General features: G+C 46.9%; 1 protein-coding gene across 3 annotated transcripts; it reads right to left on the bottom strand.

Moving 5' to 3' along the window:
* Positions 1 to 2734: 2734 nt before the first annotated feature.
* Positions 2735 to 17957, bottom strand: DHODH (dihydroorotate dehydrogenase (quinone)). Of its 3 annotated transcripts, XM_088830456.1 has the most exons (10): positions 17864 to 17957; positions 15253 to 15465; positions 12667 to 12866; positions 9978 to 10060; positions 7079 to 7266; positions 6361 to 6474; positions 4904 to 5057; positions 4569 to 4728; positions 4027 to 4077; positions 2735 to 2938 (listed from the first exon to the last, which is right to left on the bottom strand). In XM_088830456.1, exons 1-10 carry the CDS (start codon positions 17882 to 17884, stop codon positions 2827 to 2829), a joined length of 1296 nt encoding a protein of 431 aa, XP_088686582.1. In that variant the 5' UTR covers positions 17885 to 17957; the 3' UTR covers positions 2735 to 2826. The 3 variants fall into 3 exon arrangements, with proteins under 3 accessions (XP_088686582.1, XP_055268384.2, XP_055268383.2); XM_055412409.2 differs by having other exon boundaries at positions 2808 to 4077; positions 5022 to 5057; XM_055412408.2 differs by having other exon boundaries at positions 2811 to 4077.
* Between the last annotated feature and the right edge of the window lie 9597 nt (positions 17958 to 27554).

Here is a 27554-nt window from a genome sequence, read left to right as displayed (position 1 = left end):
AACCTTCCTCCAGACAGGGGAACCTTGAAGATCGTATCTAGGTTACTCATCGCCTAAGAGAAAACATACACTAATCACCCCTTCCTCCAGACAGGCCATAAATTTTTCTGTATCTATCGGAGTGTAACCTCGGGCTTATTGATTATTGGCTAATTATTTGACTGTTTGAGTATATAGCACGTGAATGATGAGGTTATTGGGATTGTATTTTCCTTGGTTTATGTAAGTCTCAAGGAATTTGGAGTGGTGGGTTCAGACACATACGCATAGGGTATAAACGATTTTCACAAATGTTGGTCAGGGTCCTTGGCTAAGAGGAGACTCTGCCTTGGGCCCGCGGGTGTAATGAACTGCACTCCACTATCTGCATTGTCCTTCTGAGTTAGTTTGTTTCCCGGAACGCGTGGCTACAACAGGATCTCAATATATGATTCTTAGAGGAACGAGCAAGTGAAAGAGTGAATGAATAAGGGCCAGCTGTATTCACACACACATGTGTACACACACACACACGTGTACATACATACATGTGTACACACACGTGTACACACATACATACATGTACACATACATGTGTGTGTGTATATGTGCATAGAACCATATATTTGTTTGGTTCTTGTGTTTTTTTAATCGTTGTATCAGAGTCTCAACTGTAGTTGAAATTCTTGTCTAACCAGAGTGAAGTTTTTAGGATCCAAAACATGGATGCCACACTTTTTGCTCTGCTCAGGTAGGAAGATGTCACTAAATCCAGAAACCCTACAAACTCAACCTCCAAGAGATAGTCGAAGCTCGACAGGCCACCCAGCTTCTCAGATGACCAAGGGCTGAAATGGCAGCACCTCAGTTATAGCTTGCGCATGGCTGGGCAAGAAAAGGGTTATGCTGCCCCAGGAGGCCTTCTGCCCCTCCATACATAGCTCTGTTCCTGAGCCCAACCCCAGGGGTGGCAGTGCTGTGGGCAGATGGCCTTCATGTGCTGTTAAGTTCCTGTTTCCTGTGGGACACTTGCCAAATGGGGTTTTCAACACCCAGGAAACTTGTCCCTGTCAGGCAAGATTGCAAGAAGTTTGTGTGTTAATTGCATCCCCCCTACCCCACCCCATAAGGCCATGCCCTTTGGAACTTGGCCCTGGGGTTCCTGCCCATGTATTTCACAAACACCTGTTTTGTGCCAATCCAGGGGTGTTCCCACCCTGCCCTGCACACCCACATCTCTTGGCCCTGTCCCTCAGAGTCCTCTTACCTGTGACTACTATACTCATTTCCCACATCTACAACCACAAGTTTCTTACAAAAAATTTCCCTGACCACCAAGATTCCTCAGGTAACGTGATAGTCTGAGCTTGTTCTCACACCGTGCTGGCCCCAGGGAGCTGCACCTGGACGAATGAGAGCTCTTCACTCTACATTATCAGTAGAAAGCAGATAATGTATCTCCCAGGCAAATACAAGATTATATGCCTCTGGGTTGACCCTGATCCTCAGGTCTACAAACACTGCCAAAGCTCCAGACATCATGCTCCGGGCAGCAGCAGACTTACCAGAAGTGTGCACAGTACCTTTACATGCACCTCACTGAGCAGAATTAACTCACACATTCACACTCAGCTCCAGCGGAGATCAAAGGCTAAAGGAAATATAGCCTGTATTCTGGGAATCCAGAATGTAGGACTGTATATAAGAAAACTGGACTCATCTCTTCAAAGTTGACTGCTTTAGATTTTAAAAGGCTAAAGAGACATATAGGTGAGCCTTTATATATATGAATGGTGAGAAAACTGGATCTGCTGGAGACAAGGTATAATGTAGGAATTGTTTTTTAGTCACTCATCCGTGTCCGACTCTTTGCAACCCCATGGACTGCAGCCCGCCAGGTTCCTCTGTCCATGGGACTTTCCAGGCAAGAATACTGGAGTGGGTTGCCATTTCCTACTCCAGGGGATCTTTCTGACCCAGGGGTTGAACTTGCTTCTCCTGCATTGCAGGTGGATTCTTTACCACTGAGCCACCAGGGAAGCCCCTAGGTGAGACTTGATTGATGCCAGAAGTTATTTTTAGGGTGATAAGGAAGCCTGGAATACGGACTGTTAGATGATATTAGAAAATCATGGCTAATTTTCTTAGGTGAGATCACAGAGTTATGTTTTCAGAGGAACATATTCTTATTTTTAACAGAAGTTACAAAGTACTTAGGAATGAAGTGTCCTGACATCTACCACTTCCCTCAAAATGGTTCATCAGTCTCTGAAAGAGGAGCAGCTATCCGGCTGAGTTGTTCAGCCTCTGCCTGGCACTGGGCCCCCCTAGGAGACCATCCTGTGAGTCGTAGAGCCGCAGGCCTGGAGGGCAAGGCCCAGGTCTGAGCAGCCTGTGTGCAGCTGGCTGTGGGGCTCAGGGATCTACTTAAAAAACCTTTACATGGTACTTAGTATGTGAAACATGGCTTTGTAGGTGCTTTACAAATATTAACTCATTTACACTTTATAATAACTCTGTAACAAAAATGTTTCTGACACCCTTAAATTAAGGCGAGGAAACAGAGGCACAGAGAGCTTAAGCAACTTGCCCAAGATCACACAGCTGGCATATGGCCATCAGGATTCAAACCGGGCAGTCCGTTCTTAACCAAAACCGTGTAATTTATGAATAGGGATTATCATTATACTAAGTTTTTAACTGTGTTTATTTTTATTTTTTAAATGTGTTTGGTTGCACTGGGTCTCTGTTGCTGCACTCGGGCTTTCTCCAGCTGGGGTGCGGGGAGGGCGGTCGCTACTATTGGTTGGGGCGCAGGGGCTTCAGCAGTTGTGTGGCCCATGGATTTCAGTTGCTCTGCAGCAGGTGGGCTCTTCCAGGACCGGGGACTGAACCCATGTTCCCCTGCATTGGTATGTGGATTCCTATCCTCTGTACCACCAGGGAAATCTCTAAGAGTCTTTTTTAAAAAGCAGGAAAAAGATCTTTGTATCAAAGGCAGCTGTTGAGACTGGCTGTTGGTTTCTTGGCAGAGGGAATGGGCAGGGGTTGAGGAGGAGATTAGAGGAGGCCGAGATGAGACAAGGACATGTTATCTGTACGGCAGCTACAGGTCTCTCCACAGAGCTACCAAGAAATAAATTTAAAATAAAACCTGCACTGTTGGCTGTGAAGGCGTGCTGACATCAATAGCACTTCCCAGCCGAGGCGCTCAACCTCCCATCACCATCTGCTCTTTGGTTTTGAAAAGGTTAGCATTTCTGTTTCTTTAGTTAATGACCAGACCTCTTGAGCCTCTTGTTTAGTGTCTTCAGGCACCTCAAGAGCCTGCCTGCCCAGAAGCACCGGGTCACAGATTGTATAGCAGGGGGACAACCAGCCCATCTTCTGAACGGGGTCTCCAAGATCGCCAGATTGAAATCCAGACCTGCGGTATCTCAGAATGTGACCTGGCTTGGAGACAGGGCCTTTACACAAGTAATGCAGCTAAAACGACCAGCATGACCAGTGTCCCTCGATGAAGAGCTCAGGACCCAGACACACGTGCAGACATGGAGAGGACAGCCGTCCACACGCCCTATCCTTACAACTTTTATCTACATTTGAAACATTTTCAAAATACAGTTAAAACTTTAAATAAAGATAGGATGAAAGAGAGTCCAGCTCCTGGGAAGCCGATGGCAGATCCTGGGAGGCAGAGGCCTGAAAAGACCTACAACTTCTAGGTAAGAGGGTTGCGACTTAAGTCCAGTTTTTCAATGACTTTATTTTACCATGATTTTCCCTCCAAATGTCTACTGTCCCTGAAATATTTAAGGATCCTGGACTGTGACTCTAGAAAGAATCAAGGACGCAGTTCCTGTCTGACAAGTGATTGAGGAAAGCCTCCCATGGCTTCTGCTGACCGTCAGGCTTGGCTTTTACAGTCCAGCCGGAGGAGGGGCCCTTGTGGTCTGGGAATGTGGTCTCCTCTCTCCATCAGCCTGGAAGGCTCACTTGATTTAGCAGGACAGTTCCAGATCAGGCTTCTCCCCAACCAGTCCTCACCTCCAATGATCTGCCCCAATGGCATCTGTGACTCTGGCAAAACCCTGCTCCCTGGAAAAAGAACAAAACCATTTCAGCAAATGGTAAAGGAAAGGCCTGGCTTTTACTGGAAGCCCACATTCAACCAGGCTCCATCCGGTCGGTGACTGCGCCTGCCTCGCTATCCCAAACGCATGCCTCATCCCCTCTGAACTGTCTTCACCCAGGAATCTCCCCAGGTCTTCAGACCAGGAAGGGAATCCACTGTAAACACTGACAGTTCCCTGACCTCAAGCCAGTGTTACCGAATTAACAGGAATGTGGCCAGAACACCTTAGGCCTATAAACACCACTGTCTTGGAAGTTAATCTTTAATTCTTTGGCACTGTATGACCTTTGTCAAAAGAGCAACAGGGAAATTTCCCCCTGCATTTGGGGTGTACCCCTCAGATGCTTTTTGAATGAAGAACAGAGACAGGTGAAATCCCCTGATTGAGTCATTCTGAGTTGGTTGATAACCACATTAACTTCTCCTGGTTCAAGCCACACGTGGCCCCACTCACTTCAAAAGGGCTTCCAGCTCCCGCTTGACCCCGCCCACCACGGGTGGGCCCCGGTAGGTGAGAGCCGTGTACAACTGCACCAGGGAGGCTCCCGCCCGGATCTTTTCCAGTGCATCCTGCCCGCTGCTGACACCGCCAACCCCGACGATAGGAACTCTGCCTGCAGAGAAGCGCATGGGACATGGTGAGGAAGGGAGGGTGAGACGTGAGAACAGGAGCTCAGTCTGGCTCCAGCCCCAGCACACTGCTGAGGGCGGTGGCTCAGGAGCCCCAGTCCCATCACAGCCCCGGAGCCCGCACACACAGAGCTCTGCAGACAGACTCGGAGTCCTTGCCTTGGGTGAGTGCATACATCTCCCGGATGGTTTGAGTTGATAAATCCCTGAGGGGCTTCCCGCTCAGCCCGCCTGGTTCAGAGCGCAGGACACCCTGGAGGCTGGCAGGGCGACTCACTGTGGTGTTCGTGACGATCAGTCCATCGATGCCCAACTGCAGGGGGAGACAGAGAAACAGCCCCCTGGTCAGGGCATGAGGGACTTGCAGAAGCTTCCCTGGAGGTCTGAGACAGTGGTGGGCCAGGCGCCCCCACACCTAAGCTCCCAGAAGCCAGAGCCAGACTTCGCTCATTATACTTCCTGGGCAAGTGTCAGAATGAGCCTCAACATGACAGTAACAGCCATCACATTACCAACTGCCAGTATGGTTCCACCAGGATGGGGTTTAGTCCTTAGAATAACTCAATCTAGAGTGTCCTGTGCCGAGGCCTGCAGGCAGTAAGAGGTGGAAGTAGGGCTTGAAGCAGGACTGCGGGGCTCAGACTGGGTTTGCACTGGTCTCCGGTGACACCGATACCTGGTGATAGACCGGAGACAGAACACTGCAGTCTGACCCAGGCTAGAGGATACACAACCTTTAAAGCCCTTGCTGGAGGAAGAAGAGGGAAGAAGCAGGAGAGAAGGACCCGTTCAAACACTGATTCAAATATTCGCCTTATCACATCTCGTTTTATGGCGCTTCACAGATACTGAGTTTTTTACAAGTTGAAGGTTTGTGGCAACCCTGCAGTATCAGAGGATGGTTAGCATATTTTCATCAATAAAGTATTTTTTAACTCAATGACATACATTGTTTTGGACTTCCCTGGTGGTCTAGTGGGTAAGGCTCTGTGCTCCCAATCCAGGAGGCCTGGGTTCAATTCCTGGTCAGGGACCTAGATCCTGCATGCTGCAACTAAGACCCAGCACAAGCATGTCAGGATGGCCGAGTGGTCTAAGGTGCCAGACTCCAGGTGTCTAAGACCCAGTGCAGCCAAAATAAGTAAGTAAACAAACAAGTAAATATATATATTTTTAAGGGGAGGGGCAGTTCCCAGAATAGAGCTATCACCAGAGATATCTGCAAGGATCACATTTTTAAAAAATAAAAGGTATGTGCATTGTTTTTTTTAGATACAATGCTATTGCACGCTGAACAGGCTATTCTAGCATAGTCTAGGTGCCCTGGGAAACCAAGAAGTTCCCATGACTTGATTTATCGCAGTGGCAGAACTGAACCTCCTATATCTCTGAGGTACGCCTACATATGAACAGAGGAGCCTGGCAGGCTACAGTCCATGGGGTCGCAAAAAGTCTGACATGATTCAGCGACTAAACAATAATGCCTATATGTGATACACTGCATCATGACAGACCAAACCAGCCCTTAATATAACAAACACTGCCATCCAGGCTAACCCAGCTGGTCAGCTGGCCTCTACAGGCAGTAAAGGGTGTCCCCGGGCCCTGACCCTCACCTCTCTCACCACGCTGGCAATATCCTCCTTGTCCTGGGCTGTGAGGTCGGGAGCAATCTTCACCAGGACAGCTGGCTTGTGGGCCACCTTCAGGGCATCCCTCTCCTGCAGCACCTACAGCAACATGGGGCCAGAGACGGGGACCCTGAGCCTGCAGCCTACAGTGTGACCGTGACCTGCGGCCGCAGTGTGTCTTCACACCAGCTGTCAAACTAAGGCACCAGCAATTTCTCCTTCTCCAGAGACACCACTCTCAGTTATGCAAACAACCCCATCAAGATAGATCTGATTCCATTCTTTTAATCCCCGAGAGTCAGTCCCTAATGTCACTGGCATTGGCTAATACATTAAGGTTTATTTAGACTTTTCTCCCTAAAAGAGACAGCAAATACTGTCACAAGTACTGTTTGATGAAAAGCCATTCTATCATTCGTTCATTTAATGTGCTAGATGCTAGGAACAGAGCAGTAAATGAGACAACTGTGGTCCGTGCTCTCCTAGACACTGTGGATTAACAGCAGGGATAGATAACTGAACAGTTGATTAATACTGAGCACAATCAGTGTTACACAGGGGATTAGAGGGAAGTGAGCGGTCCTAACTGGTCCAGGTCTTAAGGACAACTCCTCGATACTAGATAGCGATGCTGAAGCTTGGCCCTAGAGAATGAACAGTAGGTCAAACTAGTGGGGCGGGGCCTGGACATGTAATTACCCACCTTGGTCAGCAGGCGACGCAGTTCGGCCTTTCCCTGAAGGTTCCGCAGCCCAGCCGTGTTGGGACTGGATACATTCACTACCAGGTAGTCAGCCAAGGGTCCCAGGACTCGAACCCCCTCTGCGTAGTCAGAGGCAGCATCCACCGAGGTCTTATTCTTCCCCAGGTTTACTCCCAGCGGCAGCCCATCTGTAAATATCACCGGTCAGGATTTTGTCCCCACTCACTATCTCCCACACAATATTTTGAAGCCATCCTTGACCAGCAGCCCATGAACAGCCTAAGGCCTTCTAGCTCCAAATGTGACCTTGCCCACACCAGCTGACAAACCCTGAGCTCTGTGTGGTGCCCTGCCTGTCGACCTAAACCCACCCTCCACCTTCGTCTGCACAGCCGTTCCTGGGCAGCTACTAGGATGTTTTACTTCTTTGTTGCTTTGTGCTGTTTCTTTTTTTTAATTTAATGGGGCATGGAGACATTAGGAGTGCAACTACTAGCGATGAAAAAGGTAGGGCTCGTAAATGCAGTAGAGCTGGGAGAGACAAGTCAACAGCATGCCAGAGGACAGCTGTTGACTCTCAGGGGCTGCGTGTTGCACTTGGTCAAGTGACTGGGTGTGTGGTTGTGAAGAAAACGCAAAATTAAAGGATACATATAAAATAGACTGGAAAATATTTTCGATTCTCACGCCTAAAATGAAGAGGCATAACGGTTTTATCCTTTCCGTCCTGAGAAGGGACTCCCCTTATAATTAAGGTGACCGCACATTCCAGAGCTTCCAGGCTAGCCCTGAACACTCCTGTAGTCTGGGCATAATTATTCGTGCCTGTGTCCCTTCCACTCTCAAAAGTGTTGTCTCAACATGCACAGTAGGTAATATGGTTACCTTACTCTAAAATACAGGGAATTATCACCTGACTTGTATTTTCGACTTTCAGTGTGTTTCCGAAAGGTATTTTTCGATGTGTGAAAGCAAGGGCTTTCTGTACTTGATTTCTCCTGGGATACCACCTTATCTGCAAAGGATAAAGTATATACACGGAGCCAGCTGTTTTCCCCACCAGTTGGCTGAGAGCAGATCTGAGACATCCAGCTAGTTCACAAAACGTGTCAGGTCAGGGAGGGTCAAAGAACGACACCTGGTCCTGCTATCACACACTGTAAATGCAGTCCCTGTTTTACCATCAGCTTGAATGTAAATGAGATTCGTGTAGCTAATTTCATAGGTGGAGGGGAGGCAAGGGAACCCAATTAGACAAGTTATATAAAGGGTCTCCAAGCTTCCAAAATCAAGCTAAGATGGTTTTAGAAGCTGTAATTTTTTTCCACCAGGCAAACTGGTTTAAAAGAGAATATCATTTTCATGTAGCCAGTGGGTCTTTCATTAGTAGTCATTTGCCCCAAATGACAATATTTGGGGGTTAGACAAAAACTGCTGAATTACTCTATCCCCAAAGGGCACCACTGCTGCTGCTCCTAAGTCACTTCAGTCGTGTCCGACTCTGTGTGACCCCATAGACAGAAGCCCACCAGGCTCCCCCGTCCCTGGGATTCTCCAGGCAAGAATACTGGAGTGGGTTGCCATTTCCTTCTCCAACGTGTGAAAGTGAAAAGTGAAAGTGAAGTCGCTCAGTCGTGTCTGACCCTTAGCGACCCCACGGACTGCAGCCTACCAGGCTCCTCCATCCATGGGATTTTCTAGGCAAGAGTACTGGGGTGGCTTGCCATTGCCTTCTCAAGGGCACCACAACTTTTAACAATTCAAGTTTATTGGCATGAGGCAAGCGATTAAGCTGTCTTCAAGGCTTCCAGCTGCTGCTAAACACAATGTGCAGAGCTCTGCTGTGTGATTTTGCTTCACTCCAACAAATGTTAGCACCAGAGTGGGGGCTGAGGGGTCAGGCAAGGGAGTACGGAGGAGAAAAGTGGCACAGAGGGCACTGTGGACAGTTAAAAGGAGGAAAGGGAGGCCAGGCAGGGGAGGATCACACACCATGACAGCGCTGTTGTGACCTGCAAGTCCCCCGAGGGGCAAGGTCTACAGTATAGCAGGGTCTGGTTCTACCAAAGCCAGGGAGTTCCAAGCAAGGCCACTTCCTACTCCCCAAATCAGAGGCTGCTAACTTTCAATCTTGCTTCTAGAAATGAAGCCAATATCCACAGGTTTTTTTTCACCTCACCACCAGGACATCTAACGAGGCTAAACTTCTGGAAGGATTCCAGAGGGGCCTGCGGAAAGAGGAAGACAGCTGTAGCCTCACCCAACCCCAGAGGATGCCTGGGAAGATACGGTGAAGACAGCTCTGTGCCAGGACTACATGCACCCCGAGGGACAGCGGGTCAGAGAGCCCCAGGAACGAACATCAGCATCTCTGACGGCGGCCTTCAAAAATGCATGGTGTTTCCAGACAAGTCATGGAGGATACTTTCCCAGTGCTGGAAACAGTTAGTTATCCCTGAGTGGGGAAGAGTGTGAGTAATGTTAGTGTTCTTCTTCATGTTTCCCTGCATTTATTAACGGGTCTATCATTCGCATGCATCACTTCTATAATGGAGAGAAGGACAACAGAGCAAGATTTACGAAGAAGGCACCCAGGCCCTACTCGAGTGATCACAAAGCAGCCGCTCTGCACTACTTATTTCCAAGTCGCCCACTTGTGACACAGGTTACATAACGAAGCAGGAACTAAGTGTTATCTTTGTTCAATTGCAAAGTTCAATTAAAGGCTTGGATGCTGTAGTGGAGCCAGGAAAACTCCTCTAGGAGAGGAGCCCTGAGTTCCACACTCTTTTTTTCTTATTGCTCAATCATGTTCACTTCACTGGGAACATTCCTGACTTTCTCCCACAAGTTTCCTTCCAACAGCTGAGGAACCACCCTCTGATGCCGTGCCCTTTACCTTCTGTGAGCCTGGCCTGCGTCTGCTGTCTGGCCCGTAACCTGTGTTCCACCACTGAGAGTCCATGACTGTTAAATCCGTATCTGGAGCACAGAAGAGCACAAGGAGAGAGACAAAGTTAGGACCCTCAGGCAGAAAGGAAAGACCGGAGAGTGGGAGATGGCTCCCTGACCATTTCACCATATGCATGCGTGCTAAGTCGCTTCAATCGTGTTCAGTTCTTTGCTACTCTGGACTACAGCCTGCCAGGCTCCTCTGTCCCTGGGGTTCTCCAGGCAAGAATACTGGAGTGGGCCGCCATGCCTTCCTCCAGGGGATCTTCCCCAACCCAGGGATCAAGTCCATGTCTTTTGTGTCTCCTACATTGGCAGGCAGGTTCTTTACCACCAGCGCAATCTGGGAAGCCCATTTCACCATATATTTGTGACGTAAAAACAAAAGGAAAAATCAGAGTCAGTTCTTAGACTTCTACAGTCTAAACACCCCGGGAAGTCCTAGAGAACTTACCAGAACACCATCAAACACAGAGGGAAAAATTATAATTTGCCAACAAGTCGCTCAGCCAACTAGCACTGTAAACAGCCCAGACTCAACAACGCAGCTGCCCCCAGACCCCATCTTCCCACTTCCTTCCTCGCCCTACAAATTCGTCTCCTGGAACCCCTCCCGCCACTTCATTTCCTCATCCTTTCTCCCATCCAGTCGCCCTCTTCCTGGCCCAAGTCAAATGCTCCCTCACCTCCTGGCATGCATGGAGTGCTCTGTACCTGTCTTCTCCTGACTTGGGGTGTCCGGAAAGGCTGCCGTTCCCCTACTGCATTACAGTGTCTTCTCCATCACCTGCCACTGGACACTCCACAAAGGCTGGGCCTCGTCTCTCTCATCTCCAGCCCCCAGCCCACCAAGGGGTGCTGCTGTAATGGCCACCCCGCTCCCTTCCTCCTCCTTACCAGGGGAACCCAGCTCCCCGTTACAGGGTGAAAATGCGCGTGATGGGGCTTGGTCACTGAGACACAAAGTGCTGCCTACCAGGGAGCTTCTGGGAAAATGCCGCCTCCCCCCATATCCATACTTGTTTTCCTTTCTGCTCCCTGATGCCCTCGGGTGAGGACACATGCTTGCCGCTGAGGCTGCAAGAAGCGAAGGCCCGCAGAGGTTGGACCAGAGTCCTGACGCCACCCCACTGCTCAGCCAACCCCAGAACTGCCTACTATACCCGTTATGAGGGAGACAATAATAATAAACACCCATTACTACTTAAACAGTAAGTTCCGCAGCCAGAAACACCTAACAATATGTTTACTCATTGACTCTGTTCATTCAGCACCCATCCTGGGCCAGGCATGCCTGAAGCCGGGAACACAAGGGCTGGGAGCTCAGGCCCGACTCTCTCGTGCCACTTCTCACACACTGGATCCTACCAGGCCCCGTCATCCTGGTACCCGCGGTTATCTGTGGCAGGTGAATTGTAAACATTTTTTACCTGACCATTCTGAGGCTATCGATCCCACCCTACAGGGGAAAGATCAGTAACTCAACGTCTAATGCTGGAGACTTTCCCTGAAAGAAGCACAATAAGGCAGGACGTGCAGCCAAATAACCCTTCCATACACCGGCCTCCCCGAAGGCCCTCCATGACCCCAAAGGTGCCCCCAAACCTCCCCACCCCCGCCAAGGAGGCTCTCAAAATACTGTTACCAGAAAGGAGGAACTGCTCCACTTTCTAGGTTTGCTTCGGTGAAAACTGCCCAGGGGTCACAAAGAGAAGGGCTTTACACACTCTAGAAGGATCTCTTCCTAAAAGCAGCTGTCTACATTGATTATTACCTTTCCCAGTTACTGAAGGCAGGGGCTGTGCCGTCCAGTGGAAGAACCACTAACCACATGCGGCCACAGAGAGTGAAGCCTGGCCAGTCAAAACGAGAATGCTGTGAGGATAACACGCTGGATTTCAAAGACTTGGTACAAGTGAAAGAAGGTAAATAGCCAGTCGTGTTAATGTTGCTTATACATTAAAAGTATATATTGCTGCTGCTGCTAAGTCGCTTCAGTTGTGTCCGACTCTGTGCGACCCCATAGACGGAAGCCCACCAGGCTCCCTGTCCCTGGAATTCTCCAGGCAAGAACACTGGAGTGGGTTGCCATTTCCTTCTCCAATGCATGAAAGTGAAAAGGGAAAGTGAAGTCGCTCAGTCGTGTCTGACCCTTCGCAACCCCATGGACTGCAGCCTACCAGGCTCCTCCACCCATGGGATTTTCCAGGCAAAAGTACTGGAGTGTATATATTAAGCATTTACAATTAAGTAGTATAATAAATATTACAAATAATGTAGTAGAATATATCATTAAAGTTAATTTTAATTTCACCTGTTTCTTTTTACATTTTTCTCGTGGCTACTAGAATACTTTAAATTACATATAGGACTCCATAATATTTCTACTGGACAGAGCTGGGCAAGGGCACTGGAAGTAACAACGTGGAAGCACACAGTCCAAAGTCAAATGAGCCACATCCATAGCCACGCTCTCCTGCTTGTGACCTCGTGACTGTAGCTGTTTTGCAGTCTTCCGAGCCCCAGGATGTATATACATTAAACTTAAATCATAAAACCTGCTTTTATGCTCAACATGATTCCAGAACAGAATCATGGACAGAAAAATGGACCACGTCGTACGGCCACTCACCTACCTGTTAATGATAGCTTGGTCTTCCGGGAGGCGGAAGACCCTGGGCCTGGGGTTTCCTTCCTGAGGTTCTGGGGTTACACTGCCTATCTCAACAAAACCAAAGCCCATCTTGTAAAGGCCATCCACCGCTTCCCCATGCTTGTCAAATCCTGCGGCGATTCCCACTGGATTTCGGAATTTATGGCCAAGGACTCTCACTTCCTAGGGAGAAGGAAAGAAAGTCACAGGCAGAGAAAGCCATTCTGGTGTTCCCCAAAGCGTGGTCCCTGGCATGCCTAAGTCAGGATCACCTGCCTGTTAAACCTCAGGTCCCAGGGCCCATCCCTGGACTACGGAATCAGAGTCTTTGGGGGTGGGGGGGCAGGGGCAGAATGGAACTCCGAGGGAATCGATCTTTATCAGTGCTCTCCAGCCAATTCTGATGCCAGCCAGAGTTCAAGAACCATCAGGCTTTATCATCACCAAGGAGACAAACAGCGTTCCCACCATGGCTTGAACAGGAGACAGGTGCTGCCTTTTCCAATCACAGTTAAGGGTTGTACCTTCTTATCCACTATGCTTGGTGGGAGAGAGTGGCTCACTGGTTTCAGCCCCTAGTGGGTGCTATTCTGAAACAGGCAGCAAGATCCTTTCATCAACTTAGTAAGTCACCCTCCACCGTGTCCCTCCTCCTCAGCCAGGCGACACGAAGGCCCAGCAGAGTCCCCACAACTCCTGTCCTTGGCTGGGCAGCTCTTGATTGCTAGCAGGGCCCCAGAACCTGGCTGGGAGGACCAGGTTCTTCCCTGGCAGACATGGGCTGGATTCCTGATTGTTCATTAGAATGAGAATGATTTGTCAGGTCTAGTCCGACTCCTGAGTGATTCAGGATTCTTACCCTGATGGGAGCCAACAAATCTAGTAGCAAGACAGATACACTAAAAGATGGAAAAGGCATCAGGCTATCATAAAGCCAGCAGCTGCCAATGGAGTTGTCTCTGTCAGCTGATGTTGCAGGAAAGCCTTTGCTGGGACTAGTAAGGGTCCCAGGCTGATATCATCTGGTCCCAGAAGCAGAAAGAAGGAAGGCTGCTCCAAAGAGGGGGAAGAGCAGATGGAGGTGAGTGTGTGCACGTGGTTCCTCAGGGACTAGGAGGAAGGGGGCCACACTGGGGGCCGCGCTCCAGGGGGGCTCTTGACCCCAACTTCACGACAGGACCCCCAGGCAGCCCTCAGTCCTCAAAGTCCAGAGATGATGGTCAAATGGGGCTGGCACCAGTTCACAGCATTGTGTACAGGTCTCCCCCGCCTTTCCAAAGTTCTCTTTATGCCACTTGGCTTTGCTATGAAAGAGCTACATTCAGTTCAGTTCAGTTGCTCAGCTGTGTCTGACTCTCTGCGACCCCATGAATCACAGCACGCCAGGCCTCCCTGTCCATCACCAACTCCTGGAGTTCACTCAAACTCATGTCCATCGAGTCGGTGATGCCATCCAGCCATCTCATTCTCTGTCGTTCCCGTCTCCTCTCACCCCCAATCCCTCCCAGCATCAGACTCTTTTCCAGTGAGTCAACTCGTCGCATGAGGTGGCCAAAGTATTGGAGTTTCAGCTTAAGCATCGTCCTTCCAATGAACACCCAGGATTGATCTCCTTTAGAATGAACTGGTTGGATCTCCTTGCAGTCCAAGGGACTCGCAAGAGTCTTCTCCAGCACCACAGTTCAAAAGCATCAATTCTTCAGCGATCAGCTTTCTTCACAGTCCAACTCTCACATCCATACATGACCACGGGAAAAACCATAGCCTTGACTAGAGCTACATTAGTAACCTGTTTTCTCTAACCCAAAGGAATCCAAAGAAAATTTTCACTTTTCTGAAAAAAGGTGACACACACATCTTCTCAAAGCTGCAGGATGGGAAGTAAAAGAGATACTAAGACGGGAAGGGAAAATGTAGGGAAGGCCACTTTGATCGATAATAGTGACTCTTCTCCAGAGAGGTCTGAGGGCTTCTTGGTGTTTTCTTTACGTTCACATCATTCTGATGTCCCCCGTTTGGTATGAGTCTCTTCAGTGGAAACTGCCAGGGCTTAGAGGAGGATGTGGATTCTAGGAGGACGTGGATTCTTCCACTGTGTTTGCTGCAGAAGCTCCAGCGCACAGAAGGGTAAGGGGACCCAGCGGCACCCATGATTAGACGCAGGAAGGAGTGAGGCTGGGACAGGAGCTGCACGCCTTCCTCAAGGGCTTAGCTAGATATCCCTACATCACATTAGATGCTAGTGATGCTGGAACGCTTCCCTTTTCAGCAGAGGTGAACTCTGAGCTACCTGAGAACTCGGTGAGACAGGAATGGCGGCTAAGGGGAAGCATGCTGAACCAGACTCCATGGGTGTGGATCCTGGCTCAGCCACTTCCTGGCCCGGTGCCTTTGGGTAAGTCACTTAACTCCTCCACACCTCAGTGTTCCTGATCTATAGATGGGGATGACAGTTTGGGGGCTAACCTGAGATTCTGGTTTTCAAAAGGATCAGCCCCAGCTGAATAAATTAGGAGACTTTGACCTTGACCTTTGTATCTATCACACAAGGTGTTATAGGAGCACCTACCAGCATGTCAGAGTCTTGAAACGTGGTGCAAGGAAGGAGCCCCAGGGAGGTGAAGCGAACAGCCAGCCTGTGGGCTGTCTCAGGGTCCAGCAGTCGCTGCAGAGCCGGCATCAAGAGTTCAGCGTAGAAATGCTCATCCCCCGTGGCTGTCAAGTAGGAGGCGAAGAGAAGTCCTCCGCCCCCCAGGATCACCATGGCATCCTGGGCCCGCTTCTAGAAAAAAGAGCCAGTGGGAGCCCCTCAAGGCAAGGCTGAGGCACCACCTCTAAACCCTTCACACACTTTACACGCTCACAGGGAACATAATGGCCTTTACAGTCACATTCTTAGCCTTCTGCTAATGCTGGCCTCCTTCGTTCCTGCTCACATATTGGCCTCTACAGGCAGAGGCTGTATCTGCACTTCTGCAGACACTCACTCCTCTGCCCCAAAGGACTCCAGGCCAGGGGTTTGAAGAGGGGCAGTACCCCTGGGGCATGCAGTGGAAATCGGAGGAGACTGCTAATAGTTTTAGTGAGTGGGCGTCAGTAAAGTCAGAAGTGCCTCTATGACTTTTGAAGATCCTACTGACAGTCATTAGGTACAAATATCTGTTCATACCACCTGAGCCTAGAACCACACTCCATTTCCCCACATAAACACAATCCTGTGTGGTTTTCATCTGATTGACTTTCCGGGAATGCAATTACCTTGTTGACTGAAGGCTGACCATACTGTTTAGCACAGAACATTAATAAGAATAACTCACCATCTCAGAAGACATTCCTGTGGCACTAGAATTTCTAAGTAGAGGCTTACACACCTAGATGACTCATGCCCTAATATTTATGGGTCAAAATACGTATTATTATAAATTCATTTCTCCTTTATATTCCAATTAGGACATTATGTTGACCTTTTAAATTATATATAGAAAGATTGCATTCGGAGAAGGCAATGGCAAGCCACTCCAGTACTCTTGCCTAGAAAATCCCATGGATGGAGGAGCCTGTTAGGCTGCCGTCCGTGGGGTCGCTAAGGGTCGGACACGATTGAGCGACTTCACTTTCAATTTTCACTTTCACACATTGGAGAAGGAAATGGCAACCCACTCCAGTGTTCTTGCCTGGAGAATCCGAGGGACGGGGAGCCTGGTGGGCTTCCGTCTATGGGGTCACACAGAGTCGGACACGACTGAAGTGACTTAGCAGCAGCAGAAAGATTGCATTATACATAAATTCAACTTCAGGATGCAAAAGAGGGTTGCAAAAATTTTTTTCTAAGGTCTTTTTTTTAATTGAAGTATAGTTGATTTATAATGTCTTAACTTTTGCTGTATAGCAAAGCGATTCAGTTATACCTATATATGTTTTCATATGTTTCCATTATGGTGTATCACTGGATATTGAATACAGCTCCCTGGGCTATACAGTAGGACCTTGTGGTTTACCCACCCTATAGATAACGGCTTGCATCTGTTAAGCCCCAATTCCCAATCCCTCCCTCTTCCACCTCTCCTACCCCTTGGCAACCACAACTGTGTTCTCATATCCAACATCAGGTCTTGCACGAAGCTCAAACATCGCTCATGATCCTGTGCTTATCACTGCCAGGTGCTGAGCCACTCACACACACACACACACACACACACACCCGCACAGTGACTGCGCTCAACGACGGGTTCCAGGCTCAGGTCCCTGCCGTCATGAGGAGCACAGCCTCAGGACAGAGAAATCAGTGATCGTGCAAAGGCACAAATGTGACAGTGCTCTGAAGAAAAAAGTGATGGACGAGCCTAACCTAACCTCAGAGGTAGAGAGGCTTCCTTGAGGAAGTGTCTTAAAGCTGATATTCAGAGAATAAGTAGAAGTTAGCTAGGCGCCGGGGCGGGGGCTGGGGAGGGGACGGTAAAGGCCCTCTACACTCGAGGCGGCAAAGGGGAATGAGATGCACCCAAGTAATGGGGGAAGGGGAAAGGTTTGTCTGGAATCAAGGAGTAAGGTAAAGTACGGCTTAAAAATAAGCGGGGGAGGCAGGCAGGGGTCTTGGCCAAAATAAAGTTTTGAGCTTGGTTCCCTAAACAAGGAGGTGACCTGATCAGCTTTGCCTTTAAGGGTCACTCCTAGCCGTCACCATAGATCTAGTATTCATTGTCTACACTAGCCTCCTCCAGGAGATTGTAGGAACGCTCCTTACGTGGATCCACAGATACCTGAGTGCCGTTACAAAAACCCTGCCCTAAAAGTTTATCTAAAAAGGCTGGCACTGTGTTTTACTGTAATTTCATTCCAGGTTGGATCCTGCACACAATGCTAGGCGGTCCTGTGCTCACTAAGCGTCCCTGTGCTTAGTTCAATAAAAGCCCACGTGCTCTTACAAAGATCAGCATCTACACGGTTTACAAGTACCATTTACACAGTGACCAAATACGTGTGTAAATGCAAGCGCATGACCATCATAGGCGCCTGCAAAGCTACACACACTACCCTAAGAGGCCCACGCTCTGGGGAGCCGCCTCCCGTCCACACCTCGCCCAAGCTAGCCCTTCATCCTCCCCTCGCCCGGGGAGGGGAGGGGACGATCTTCCCGTGCTTTTCCATGCTGCCACATTAGCAGCACCAGCTGGACTCACTTTGAGCTGCCTCCACGCCATGCTCCTGCCGCCACTGGGCCCGCCTCTGACTCATTTCCATTGGAGGAGATGGAGATGTCCTCTAATCCCCGCCCCTTCTGGCACCTCCCCTGCCCGCGGAAGGGAAGGCTCCGCTCCGCCCGGAGAGTCTGATTGAACGCTCTTGCGCGGGCGCATTCGCGGTGTACACGCCTCTTCCGCCCGCCTGTCTCCCGGAGTCTGCTGCCGGGCCGCGCGCTCTTGCTGGGGCACCTTGCACGGCTTTCCAGCATCCTGAATCCGAAGAGACGACTCCCTGTATCTTGAGTCTTAGATTCAAAGCAACACTCTCACCAAGTTTTTGATCGTTCAAGTCAAACATCTTACTGATAAGTTTGTGTGCTTTAGATAAAGCGTGGGTTGAGAATGTATCATGCTCAGTCGTGTCCGACTCTTTGCGACCCCATGAATCACAGCACGCCAGGCCTCCCTGTCCATCACCAACTCCCGGAGTTCACTCAGATTCATGTCCATCGAGTCGGTGATGCCATCCAGCCATCTCATTCTCTGTCTTCCCCTCTCCTCCTGCCCCCAATCCCTCCCAGCATCAGACTCTTTTCCAGTGAGTCAACTCGTCGAGAATGTATATAGGGCACTAAAAGGGTTGAAATGAATTACAGCACTGCGTAAGATACCTGAGTTGACTTTCAAAGAAAATTCCATGAACATCAGATTTCACTATAAAAGTGCCTAAAACGTACGTGTGTATGCATGTATATATGTTTATAAGGATGTCGAGAAAGTAAGACTTCGTTTGAGTTTGTAGGCAATTTCTGTGCCCACGTTTATTTGTATTTATGATCTCATTTTGGTGCCAAGAAAGGGAACTGGCTAACGTATATAAGTGATAGATGTGCCACAGGTGACATGCTCTGTGAACAAAGGTTTTTCATCAAGTAAATTAAAGAAAAGTGGTGAGAGAATTGATTCTTCCCTATGCTTTAATATGCTATCTAGGCTGGTCAGTATTTGAAAACTAAAAGTGTCCTGCACCCAAACAATTCTTTTGCAGCTCAGACTTAGACTCCTCTGCCCAGAAACCTTCCCCCACAATTGCAAACTGTATTTTCTTGGCATTTCTTGTTTCAGTTTTCTGGTTTCAGTTCCCACTACTGTCCCCCTGCTCCCTCCCGCTCCCCACCACAGAATTATTTCTTTGTATAAGTGCCTTCCCCTGTCTCACTTCAGTGCATTTACTCTCACGAATGCCTCTGCTGAGATGTATTTCATCTTCCTAGATATGGCCATCCTTCTGTGTTCAAGTGCTGGAAATATAGCTTCTTCATCTGAACCTTCATAGATTTACACCACGCCTCTCTAGTGGAGCTTTCTGTGTTTTTCAATATATAGTTTATCTTGGGTTGTGCTGGGTCTTTGTTGCTGTGCGTGGCTTTCTCTAGTTACTGGTGAGCCATGGCTAGCCGTGGTTCTGGTGCACGGGCGCTAGGCGCCTGGGCTTCAGCAGTTGCAACACAGGTTTCAGTTGTCAGGGGCTTGTGGAATCTTCCTGGACCAGGGATGGAACCATCTCCCCTGCATTGGCAGGCAGATTCTTATCCACTGTGCCACCAGGGAAGCCTGGAACTTCTGTATTAACTACACTTATTTTGTCTTTTTTCCCTCTAACTTAAAACGTAAACTGATTTAGTTACAGTGGAGGCCGTACCATAGTTTGTTATACCAATTACTTGACTGTTGCACTGTTTTTCAAAGTGAGGGGTGTGTTCTTGGGGTCTACACTTCAGAGAATTTTGTATTTTAGTGTCCACTTCCTCAGTGATTTTTAAAGTACTGCAAGCATCACGTGGACCATTTGGAAAACGTACTGAAACCTGCCAGGCAATTTCTGTGCCCACGTTTATTTGTATTTATGATCTCATTTTGGTGCCAAGAAAGGGAACTGGCTAACGTATATAAGTGATAGATGTGCCACAGGTGACATGCTCTGTGAACAAAGGTTTTTCATCAAGTAAATTAAAGAAAAGTGGTGAGAGAATTGATTCTTCCCTACAGCAGGAGTCAGTGTGCATGACAAAAATCAAAAGAACCTGTGCAGTTGTAGGCCAGAACCATGTTTATCTGATAAGTGGCTGTTTAGTTTGGCAAAATTTGAATTTAAGTGGTTTTCAGTTTTGTTTATATTTGTATTCATGCTTTCATCAAATATTTATTCTCTGGCTTTTATGATTATGTAAGAGCTTTAAGATAGAGATTATGCCTAGATTTGTGTATAAATGTATTTAAGAAATAATGCAATAATTTAAATCAATTCTAGGGGGTCTGCAAGAATGGTTTTCTTTTTTAAAGAAAATACAAAACTAAACTTTTAGCAACCCTGGCTTAGATATTCATCACCCTCTATGCTCCTATAGGTTCGATTTAGCAAATAAAGGGCTATTACAGTATTACAGAGCTAAAGGCATAGCCAGTTGTGTAGACACAGGTGCTGCTGCCCCAGCTCTGAGGGCCCGTTGCTTTATTGATCCCTAGCATTTGCTTTCAGCCTGTAGGAACGCCACCTGCATCCTTAAAACAAAACCTTTTGTCTCCTTGACAAATGACTCCCTATTTCTAAAAGAATAATACTAATAAATAAGATGAGCCCACCAAGAATATATTTAAAGGACCAGGCAGCTGCTGAGCCCCCACACTTTTCATGCTCACAGTTCGCAGAGAAAATGTTCTTCCAAGGAAGAACCTGGCTTTGGTTATACATCACAACAGGTTTCATTCTAGGGAGTGAACGCCACAGCCCGGAGCAACGCAGAGGGAATAATTGTTTTCAGCTGAACAGCTTTCAGTGCAGCTTTGAGGGAGCAGAACGTCACTGTCGTACTCAGGGAGGACACCTTGCTTTCACCTGGAACCAGGAGGTTCAAGATCTCCTCTGGGACTTTCTGGAAAATGAAAACTGGTGGGTCGGGGGAGATTTAATGCTGCCGAAAAAACACCAAGGAAAAAAACACCCAGGTGAGGCTCTGTGGTTTAGCGTTCATGAAGGACACTTCCTTACTTTTCCTCTGAGATAGGAGAAGGAAAGAAATGTAACTTTTCCTTTTGTGTACAGAGAAATCAGTCACTTTGTCACCATTGTTCTGAAATGTCTCCACTTTTGTACTCCAGTCTTTCATTTGTCTGTGTCACAAAATGATGAGATTTTGTCTCAGAGCCTATCAAAAGTTAATTTACCTGCTATTTGACTAAAAGTATTGTGCAAGATTCTGAAATGGTTACTTTTTTTCCTGGTAAATATCTATCATTCTCAGCCCCATGCTTCCTGACACAGAAGCTTGGAGAGAAATTATTTGCCAGTTGCCTTTCTTACACAGATATTTTCAAACTTAGGCACAATAATCTTAGGGTCTTAGAGAAAAGCTCAAGGCATTATTACATTATTGGGGCTTTCCTGGTGGCTGAGATGGTAAGGAATCTGCCTGCAATGCAGGAGACCAGGTTCGATCCCTGGGTCAGAAAGATCGCCTGGAGAAAGGAATGGCAACCCACTCCAGTATTCTTGCCTGGAGAATCCCATGGACACACGAGCCTGGTGGGCTACAGTCCATGGGGTCGCAAGGAGTCGGACACCTTCGTTGACCTCTAGATAAATTAATACTAAGCCTTGTGATAACACATAATATGAAAAAATAAAGTCTGTAATTTGTGTGTGTCAGGAGGCAATCCTAAATTTCCATCTGCTGGAAGCTAGCAAAATTTGGAGTTCATAGTTATTTTTTTTAACTGTTCAACTTTTGAGTTTGAGGCTCATCTGGGTCTGGTCTCCCTGCAGCAGATGTCATAGCCCACCCAGGCACCAAGCCCACCAGATGCATCTACCTGACCAGAAGTCACGATCATATCTCATCCAAAGAGGACTCTTGCTCAGTGAAGCATTACTTCATTTGCCAAGCTGGTAAGTGATGAAGCTACATGCTGCCAAAGACCTAATTCTTAGAAACTGACTCTGAATACGGAAAGCCTGTGAGAGTATTAGATAGAGTCTGTGAGTGATGGACCGTAAAGAATTCCTCCTGCAACCCCTCTGGTCGTTGGGCAGGGTTGTGCCTTGTTGTTCCCTTCATTTCTTGACCTGGATAGAGTGCGTACCCCCCAGTTCTTTCAGCACCTGGCCTTTACTGGGAAGAACAAGAAGCAAAAGAAGAACATAGAATATGGTGGATTATAGGGGAGCTTGTTATTAATTTGAGGTTTGCTTCTTCAGAGGTAGGAGGTGAGAATTAAGGGGTAGTTGGGTTTGGTTTGGTTTTCACATTAAGCAATGTTCTTCATGGTAATAGTTACATAAAGCACTTACATTGTAGCTCGATGAATTCTCAGAGGCCTTATGATGTCTCAGACTGTCTAGGTAAAAGTTCTGTTCCGCTTTTTTTAAAAAATCACAAATACATTCTTATTAAAATGTACAGCAGCTATGGATGCTTCATAAAACAGAAGACATTGCAATAATCACCTTTCTCAAGTACTGGCTATTGAAAGGACCCAGTATTTCAAGTTTACATATTTCTAGCAGCACACCTCTCCTTCTTTCTTCACCCTTTCAAGCTCTTTGTGATGTTTTTGTCTCTTTGCCGTGATGGCATGCTGTTGTTAATGAGGCCAAGCTTGTGAGCCTCGTCTCTGCAGAAGTCAAGTGCTCACATGTTTCATTCTCACTGCATCTCTAGTGCTGGCAGTCATCTTACAATTGTGAACAGTTTTTATCATCACAAGAGTTTATTTCACCCAACCCATCTCCAGGATTGGAAAAGCAGCCCCCTAATAGAGTCTAAACGATGGTGATGATTCATCCACTTTTCATTCTCCCAGGAGAGCTTTTGGACATTCTCAGCTACTCTTGGTTTTGGAGTGAAAATGAGTTTCCTAATATTATTTTCCTTATACTTGCAAGAGACTTCTGCTGTAGAACATAGAATGCTTCTGCAGAAGGAAATCTTGGACAAAAAAATTTCATTTATCCAAGCCAGTTCTGCAAATTCTGAGTCTATGTGCCAATAACGAGAGGAAGTATGTCACCACAGTGGAAAGACTGCACTCACAAGCCAGGCTTCCTGGGTTTCCATCTTGTTTCTCCTACCCTGGGCAACTGACTCATTCTCCATGCAGCCCAGTTACCTTCCGAGGATTGTTATGAGGGTGAAGCTAATACAAATTATATAGAATATTAGAACAGTGCCTGGCATTGGCTTCCAGATTAATAGAGACACACAGACATTATGTGAGGCCCAAGAAAGTAAGTACTTTCGCCTTTAGAGCCAACCAGTTTATAAAATAAGAGAACTGAAGAACATGTGAAATGGCACCATGGGAATGTGATCTTCAAAATCCAGAATTGGGAGGCTCCAGTCCATGGGGTCGCTAAGGGTCGGACACGACTGAGCGACTTCACTTTCACTTTTCACTTTCATCCATTGGAGAAGGAAATGGCAACCCACTCCAGTGTTCTTGCCTGGGGAATCCCAGGGATGGGGAGCTTGGTGGGCTACCGTCTATGGGGTCACAGAGAGTCGGACACGACTGAAGTGACTTAGCAGCAGCAGCAGCAGGATAAACAACTCAGGTCTTACAACAAAGACATGACAAGATTGAGGGGAGAGAATGAGGAGGAAGTGGGAGAGGGCCACTTAGGAGAGCGGAAGTGAGAATAGACCAGGGAAATACTGTGATTACCAGGCAGTGCAAAGGCAGACCCCTCATGGTTCACGATCTTGAATTGAAGCTGAGATGTGGTCAACAAGGTTATGTGATTCCTCCAGCTGTGGTCACTAGCATAGCAAATATACAAAGGGAGGCATGTTCAAGAATGCTTTTGCCCACCTTCTGAACTTCTATCTCTAACAGTAAGAATTATTGAATACAAGGGAAAATCCTCTGCTTAGAATGCAAGTCCTTAAAAATGAACTTAATTCTCTCTTCTCACTGTTGATCAAGTTGGTGCATTTTGAACTGTTGAATAGTATAACGGGATGTGGCTGCTGTTGTTCTTCAGCTGCTAAGTCCAACTCCTTGTGACCCCTTGAACTGCAGTGTGCCAGGCTCCTCTGCCCTTCACCATCTCCTTCCATTCCGTTCCGTCGCTCAGTCGTGTCCGACTCTTTGCGACCCCGTGGACTATAGCCTACCAGGCTTCTCTGTCCATGGGATTCTCCAGGCAAGAATGCTGGAGTGGGTTACCGTTTCCTTCTCCATGAGTTTGCTCAAATTCACATCCGTTGAGATGTACTGTGTTCCAGAGCAAAAACCTTATGCAGAAATTCTACATTGTTGTTCTTTGGAAAAACAGCAGGATAGTTATCTTTAATTTGTCTTTTCTTGATTATCACGTACTTGCATGTAGGGATTATTTTATAGACTTCCGGCTAGAGTTTTACCTAAAACGTTAACTTCTGCATTGGCCTCCAAATAGATGCCTTTCCAGACCAAGATGCCAACAATTCTCATTCACATGGGAAGCCCAAGAGGACAAAAAGAGAAGTCATAAGACCGAGAAGCAAAGAGACCTCAGGTAATGTGTAGTGACATCAGTTGCTGCCTTAATGGATGCACAAGACTGAATTAATGCTGAAATGGGTCGTCATAGCAAGGTACTCAGTGAATATCCTTTGCATTCTATTTTGTCTGATCTTAGTATTGCAGACTTTGCTCGCATTTTACATAGATCTGTTTTCTTGGTATTTTTTTTTTTTTTGGCCATCCTCTTTTCACATATTCCCAAATAAAAGACAAGGTGTTTTTTTTTCCCACCAACAATGTTTTCCATCAAAAAAGTCTTCTTAAAATCCTTGTAAAGTCTTTCAAATCACAGTATGCTCAATTTTTTATTTTTGAAAAATAATATTTCTTTCAGTGACCTCAGTCAGTATCAGTATGGGCTGATTACAGAGATCGCCTGACAGAGCGGGTAAAAAGAGAAATTTAAAGGGGTCTAGTAATATTCTTAGGGGTAGGAGCTCACAGCTTCAAGGCTTAGGTGTCCTTGTCAACTGGCCCCTTAACTTTCCTTTAAAAAAACGGTTTAGAAAGTGTTCTTTAAAAAAAAAAGAGTATTCTTGTAGAGATAGTTTCTCATCTAGGGAGAATATATTTCTAAAGAACAAATGTAAAAATCAGTTTTTCTGAATGCTTTGTAAATGGGTGCTTGTGAGTTAGGGGGAAATGTAGTGCTATAATTAGATGGAAATAAAGATTGGGCTTCCCTGGTGGCTTAGAGGTTAAAGCGTCTGCCTTCAATGCGGGAGACCCGGGTTCGATCCCTGGGTCGGGAAGATCCCCTGGAGAAGGAAATGGTAACCCACTCCAGTATTCTTGCCTGGAAAATCCCATGGACGGAGAAGCCTGGTAGGCTACAGTCCACGGGGTCGCATAGAGTCAGACACGACTGAGCGACGGAACGGAACGGAAAGATGAGATATTTTGGAAAACTTAATTCTGAAATTTCTTCTGGTTATAATTAAAGCAGTGATGTTGAAGATGCATTTGAGAAGTTTGGATAAAGCTATGTCTTGAAATTTGAGTTTCAGAGGAGCAAAGCCTCTAAATTTATATACTACTTTGTATAAAGTGATTTTAACTATTCTTTGTAAAACTAAATTATTAAGTATACATTTGATGTTTCACATATGCCCTTCAAGTTTATATCATCAAATTTGCTCAAAAATAACTTTTAAAAAAAATCTCCTCATTGAGAAAAGAGGAGATTGTCTGGTGTTTTATCGATGTGTGGGCCTTTAAAAACTTTTGTGTCACTTTACTGAGTTTCATGTAAATGCATCTAATTACTCTGGGAATATTTTTATAGTGCAGCTACCGTCCTCTCCTTTTTTTCCCATTGTTTTTGGCTGTCCTGGGTCTCCGTTGCTGCACGGGCTTTCTCTAGCTGCAGAGAGCGGGGGCTATTTTTGGTTGCAGTGTGTAGGCTTCTCACTGCCGTGGCTTCTCGTAAGGGGCACAGGCTGTGGGGTGCACAGCTTCGGTAGCTGTGGTATGTGGGCTCAGCAGTTGTGGTGCAGGGGCTTAGCTGCCTCGTACCCGGGTCCTCGGTCCCAAAGCAGGGATCGAACAGGTGTCTCCTGCACTGGCAGGCGGATCCTTTACCACTGAGCCACCAGGGAAGCCCCAGCTTTCTTTAAGTAACAGATGTTATTCCTTGCCTTGCTCTGTGCTTTCTTGTTCTAATGCTCCCTTGTTACTTTTGCCTTTATTGAAATTTTGTTTTTCAGTAGTCTTTTAATTCCTTATCTTCAAGAAGTTGTGTCAACATTCTTATACCTATGTTTTTCTAATTGTCAGACTCAGGATTGAAACAGTCTCTTTGAACTCTCATCTGGTTAAAGGAACATAGTACAGGTTAATTTCCACCACCCACCCTCACTCCCTAGATCTTGTTAGTATAACTGCGGATTTTATTCAAGTTATAGTTATATTAAATAATTATATTATACAATGTCAACTTTAAAAGGAGAACATCATGAAAGCTGTGAGTTTAGTTTTTCTTTGGGGCAAAATGAGGACTATAGCCCAGGAGACAGCATCTCAGATAGTTTTAAGAAACTGTGTCAAAGAGGTAGGGGGCAAGGTCAGTATATGTGATTTTGGTGAAGGGGAAGAACATGAAGTCAAGCACATATATATATATATATTTTTTTTTTTTTTTGCAGAAGGTTTCTGCTAGCAACGAGAGTAGTCATCACCAAGAAGGATTTTAGTGGTCTTTTTTTTTTAATATGAGAAGGTATAAGAATTGGGCTTATTAAATCAGTTTCTGAAAATATCTAATTGTCTGAAGACCTGCCAGTTTTTCCCAGAGCACAGAGTGCCTCATTTTTGCTCTCCACCCTGAAGTCCTTTCAGTGGGTGTTGAAAATCAGCAGCTGCAGCTGCACATGATTTAATCCTTGTAGATGGCAGTTTGCCAATTTGTAATTGACAAGAACTTCTCTTAAGAATAGTTTTTTCATGCTTTTATCACAGCCAGGTATCCAACAATCATTTAGAACTTATTTCTATTTTAACTGGTTTTGTATTTGTCACCAACCACTTGGTAGCGTGACTTCACACTTCTAATTATTAATTTCATCTCACCTCTATTCCAGTTATTTTTTCACGAAAGATCTACTGGTGGAGATATCTTGGAAACTTGTGAATAATCAAAAGGGGTCTTTCTTGTCCCTTCCCAGTGTTGTTGTTCAGTTGCTTGCTGCTGCTGCTGCTAAATCACTTCAGTCGTGTCCGACTCTGTGTGACCCCATAGACGGCAGCCCACCAGGCTCCCCCGTCCCTGGGATTCTCCAGGCAAGAACACTGGAGTGGGTTGCCATTTCCTTCTCCAATGTGTGAAAGTGAAAAGTGGAAGTGAAGTAGCTCAGTCATGTATCCAATTGTTTGTGACCCCATGGACTGCAGCTCGCCAGGAGGCTTCCCTGTCCTTCACTATCTCCTGGAGCTCACTCAAACTCGTGTCCGTCGAGTCAGTGATGCCACCCAACCATCTCGTTCTCTGTCGTCCCCTTCTCCTCCTGCCCTCAATCTTTCCCAGCATCAGGGTCTTTTCTAATGAGTCAGTTCTTCGCATCAGGTGGACAAAGTATTGGAGTTTCAGTTTCAGCATCAGTCCTTCCAGTGAATGTTCAGGATTGAT

Source organism: Moschus berezovskii, chromosome 22 (assembly GCF_049115385.1).
Source record: "Moschus berezovskii isolate FMDL1 chromosome 22, NW_MosBer_1.0, whole genome shotgun sequence".
Classification (NCBI taxonomy): domain Eukaryota; kingdom Metazoa; phylum Chordata; class Mammalia; order Artiodactyla; family Moschidae; genus Moschus; species Moschus berezovskii.
Note: the sequence above shows the minus strand (reverse complement) of the source record. Positions and strands in the feature narration are given on the sequence as shown.

Excerpts from the sequence above, each read along its gene's own strand:
- DHODH (XM_088830456.1), bottom strand. The coding sequence starts at position 17,884 with ATGGCGTGGAGGCAGCTCAAA. Across the intron at positions 15,466-17,863 it reads TGGCGTGGAGGCAGCTCAAA|AAGCGGGCCCAGGATGCCAT; the intron begins GTGAGTCCAGCT and ends TCTTTTTTCTAG. Across the intron at positions 7,267-9,977 it reads GCAGGCCAGGCTCACAGAAG|ATGGGCTGCCGCTGGGAGTA; the intron begins GTAAAGGGCACG and ends TGATATTTACAG.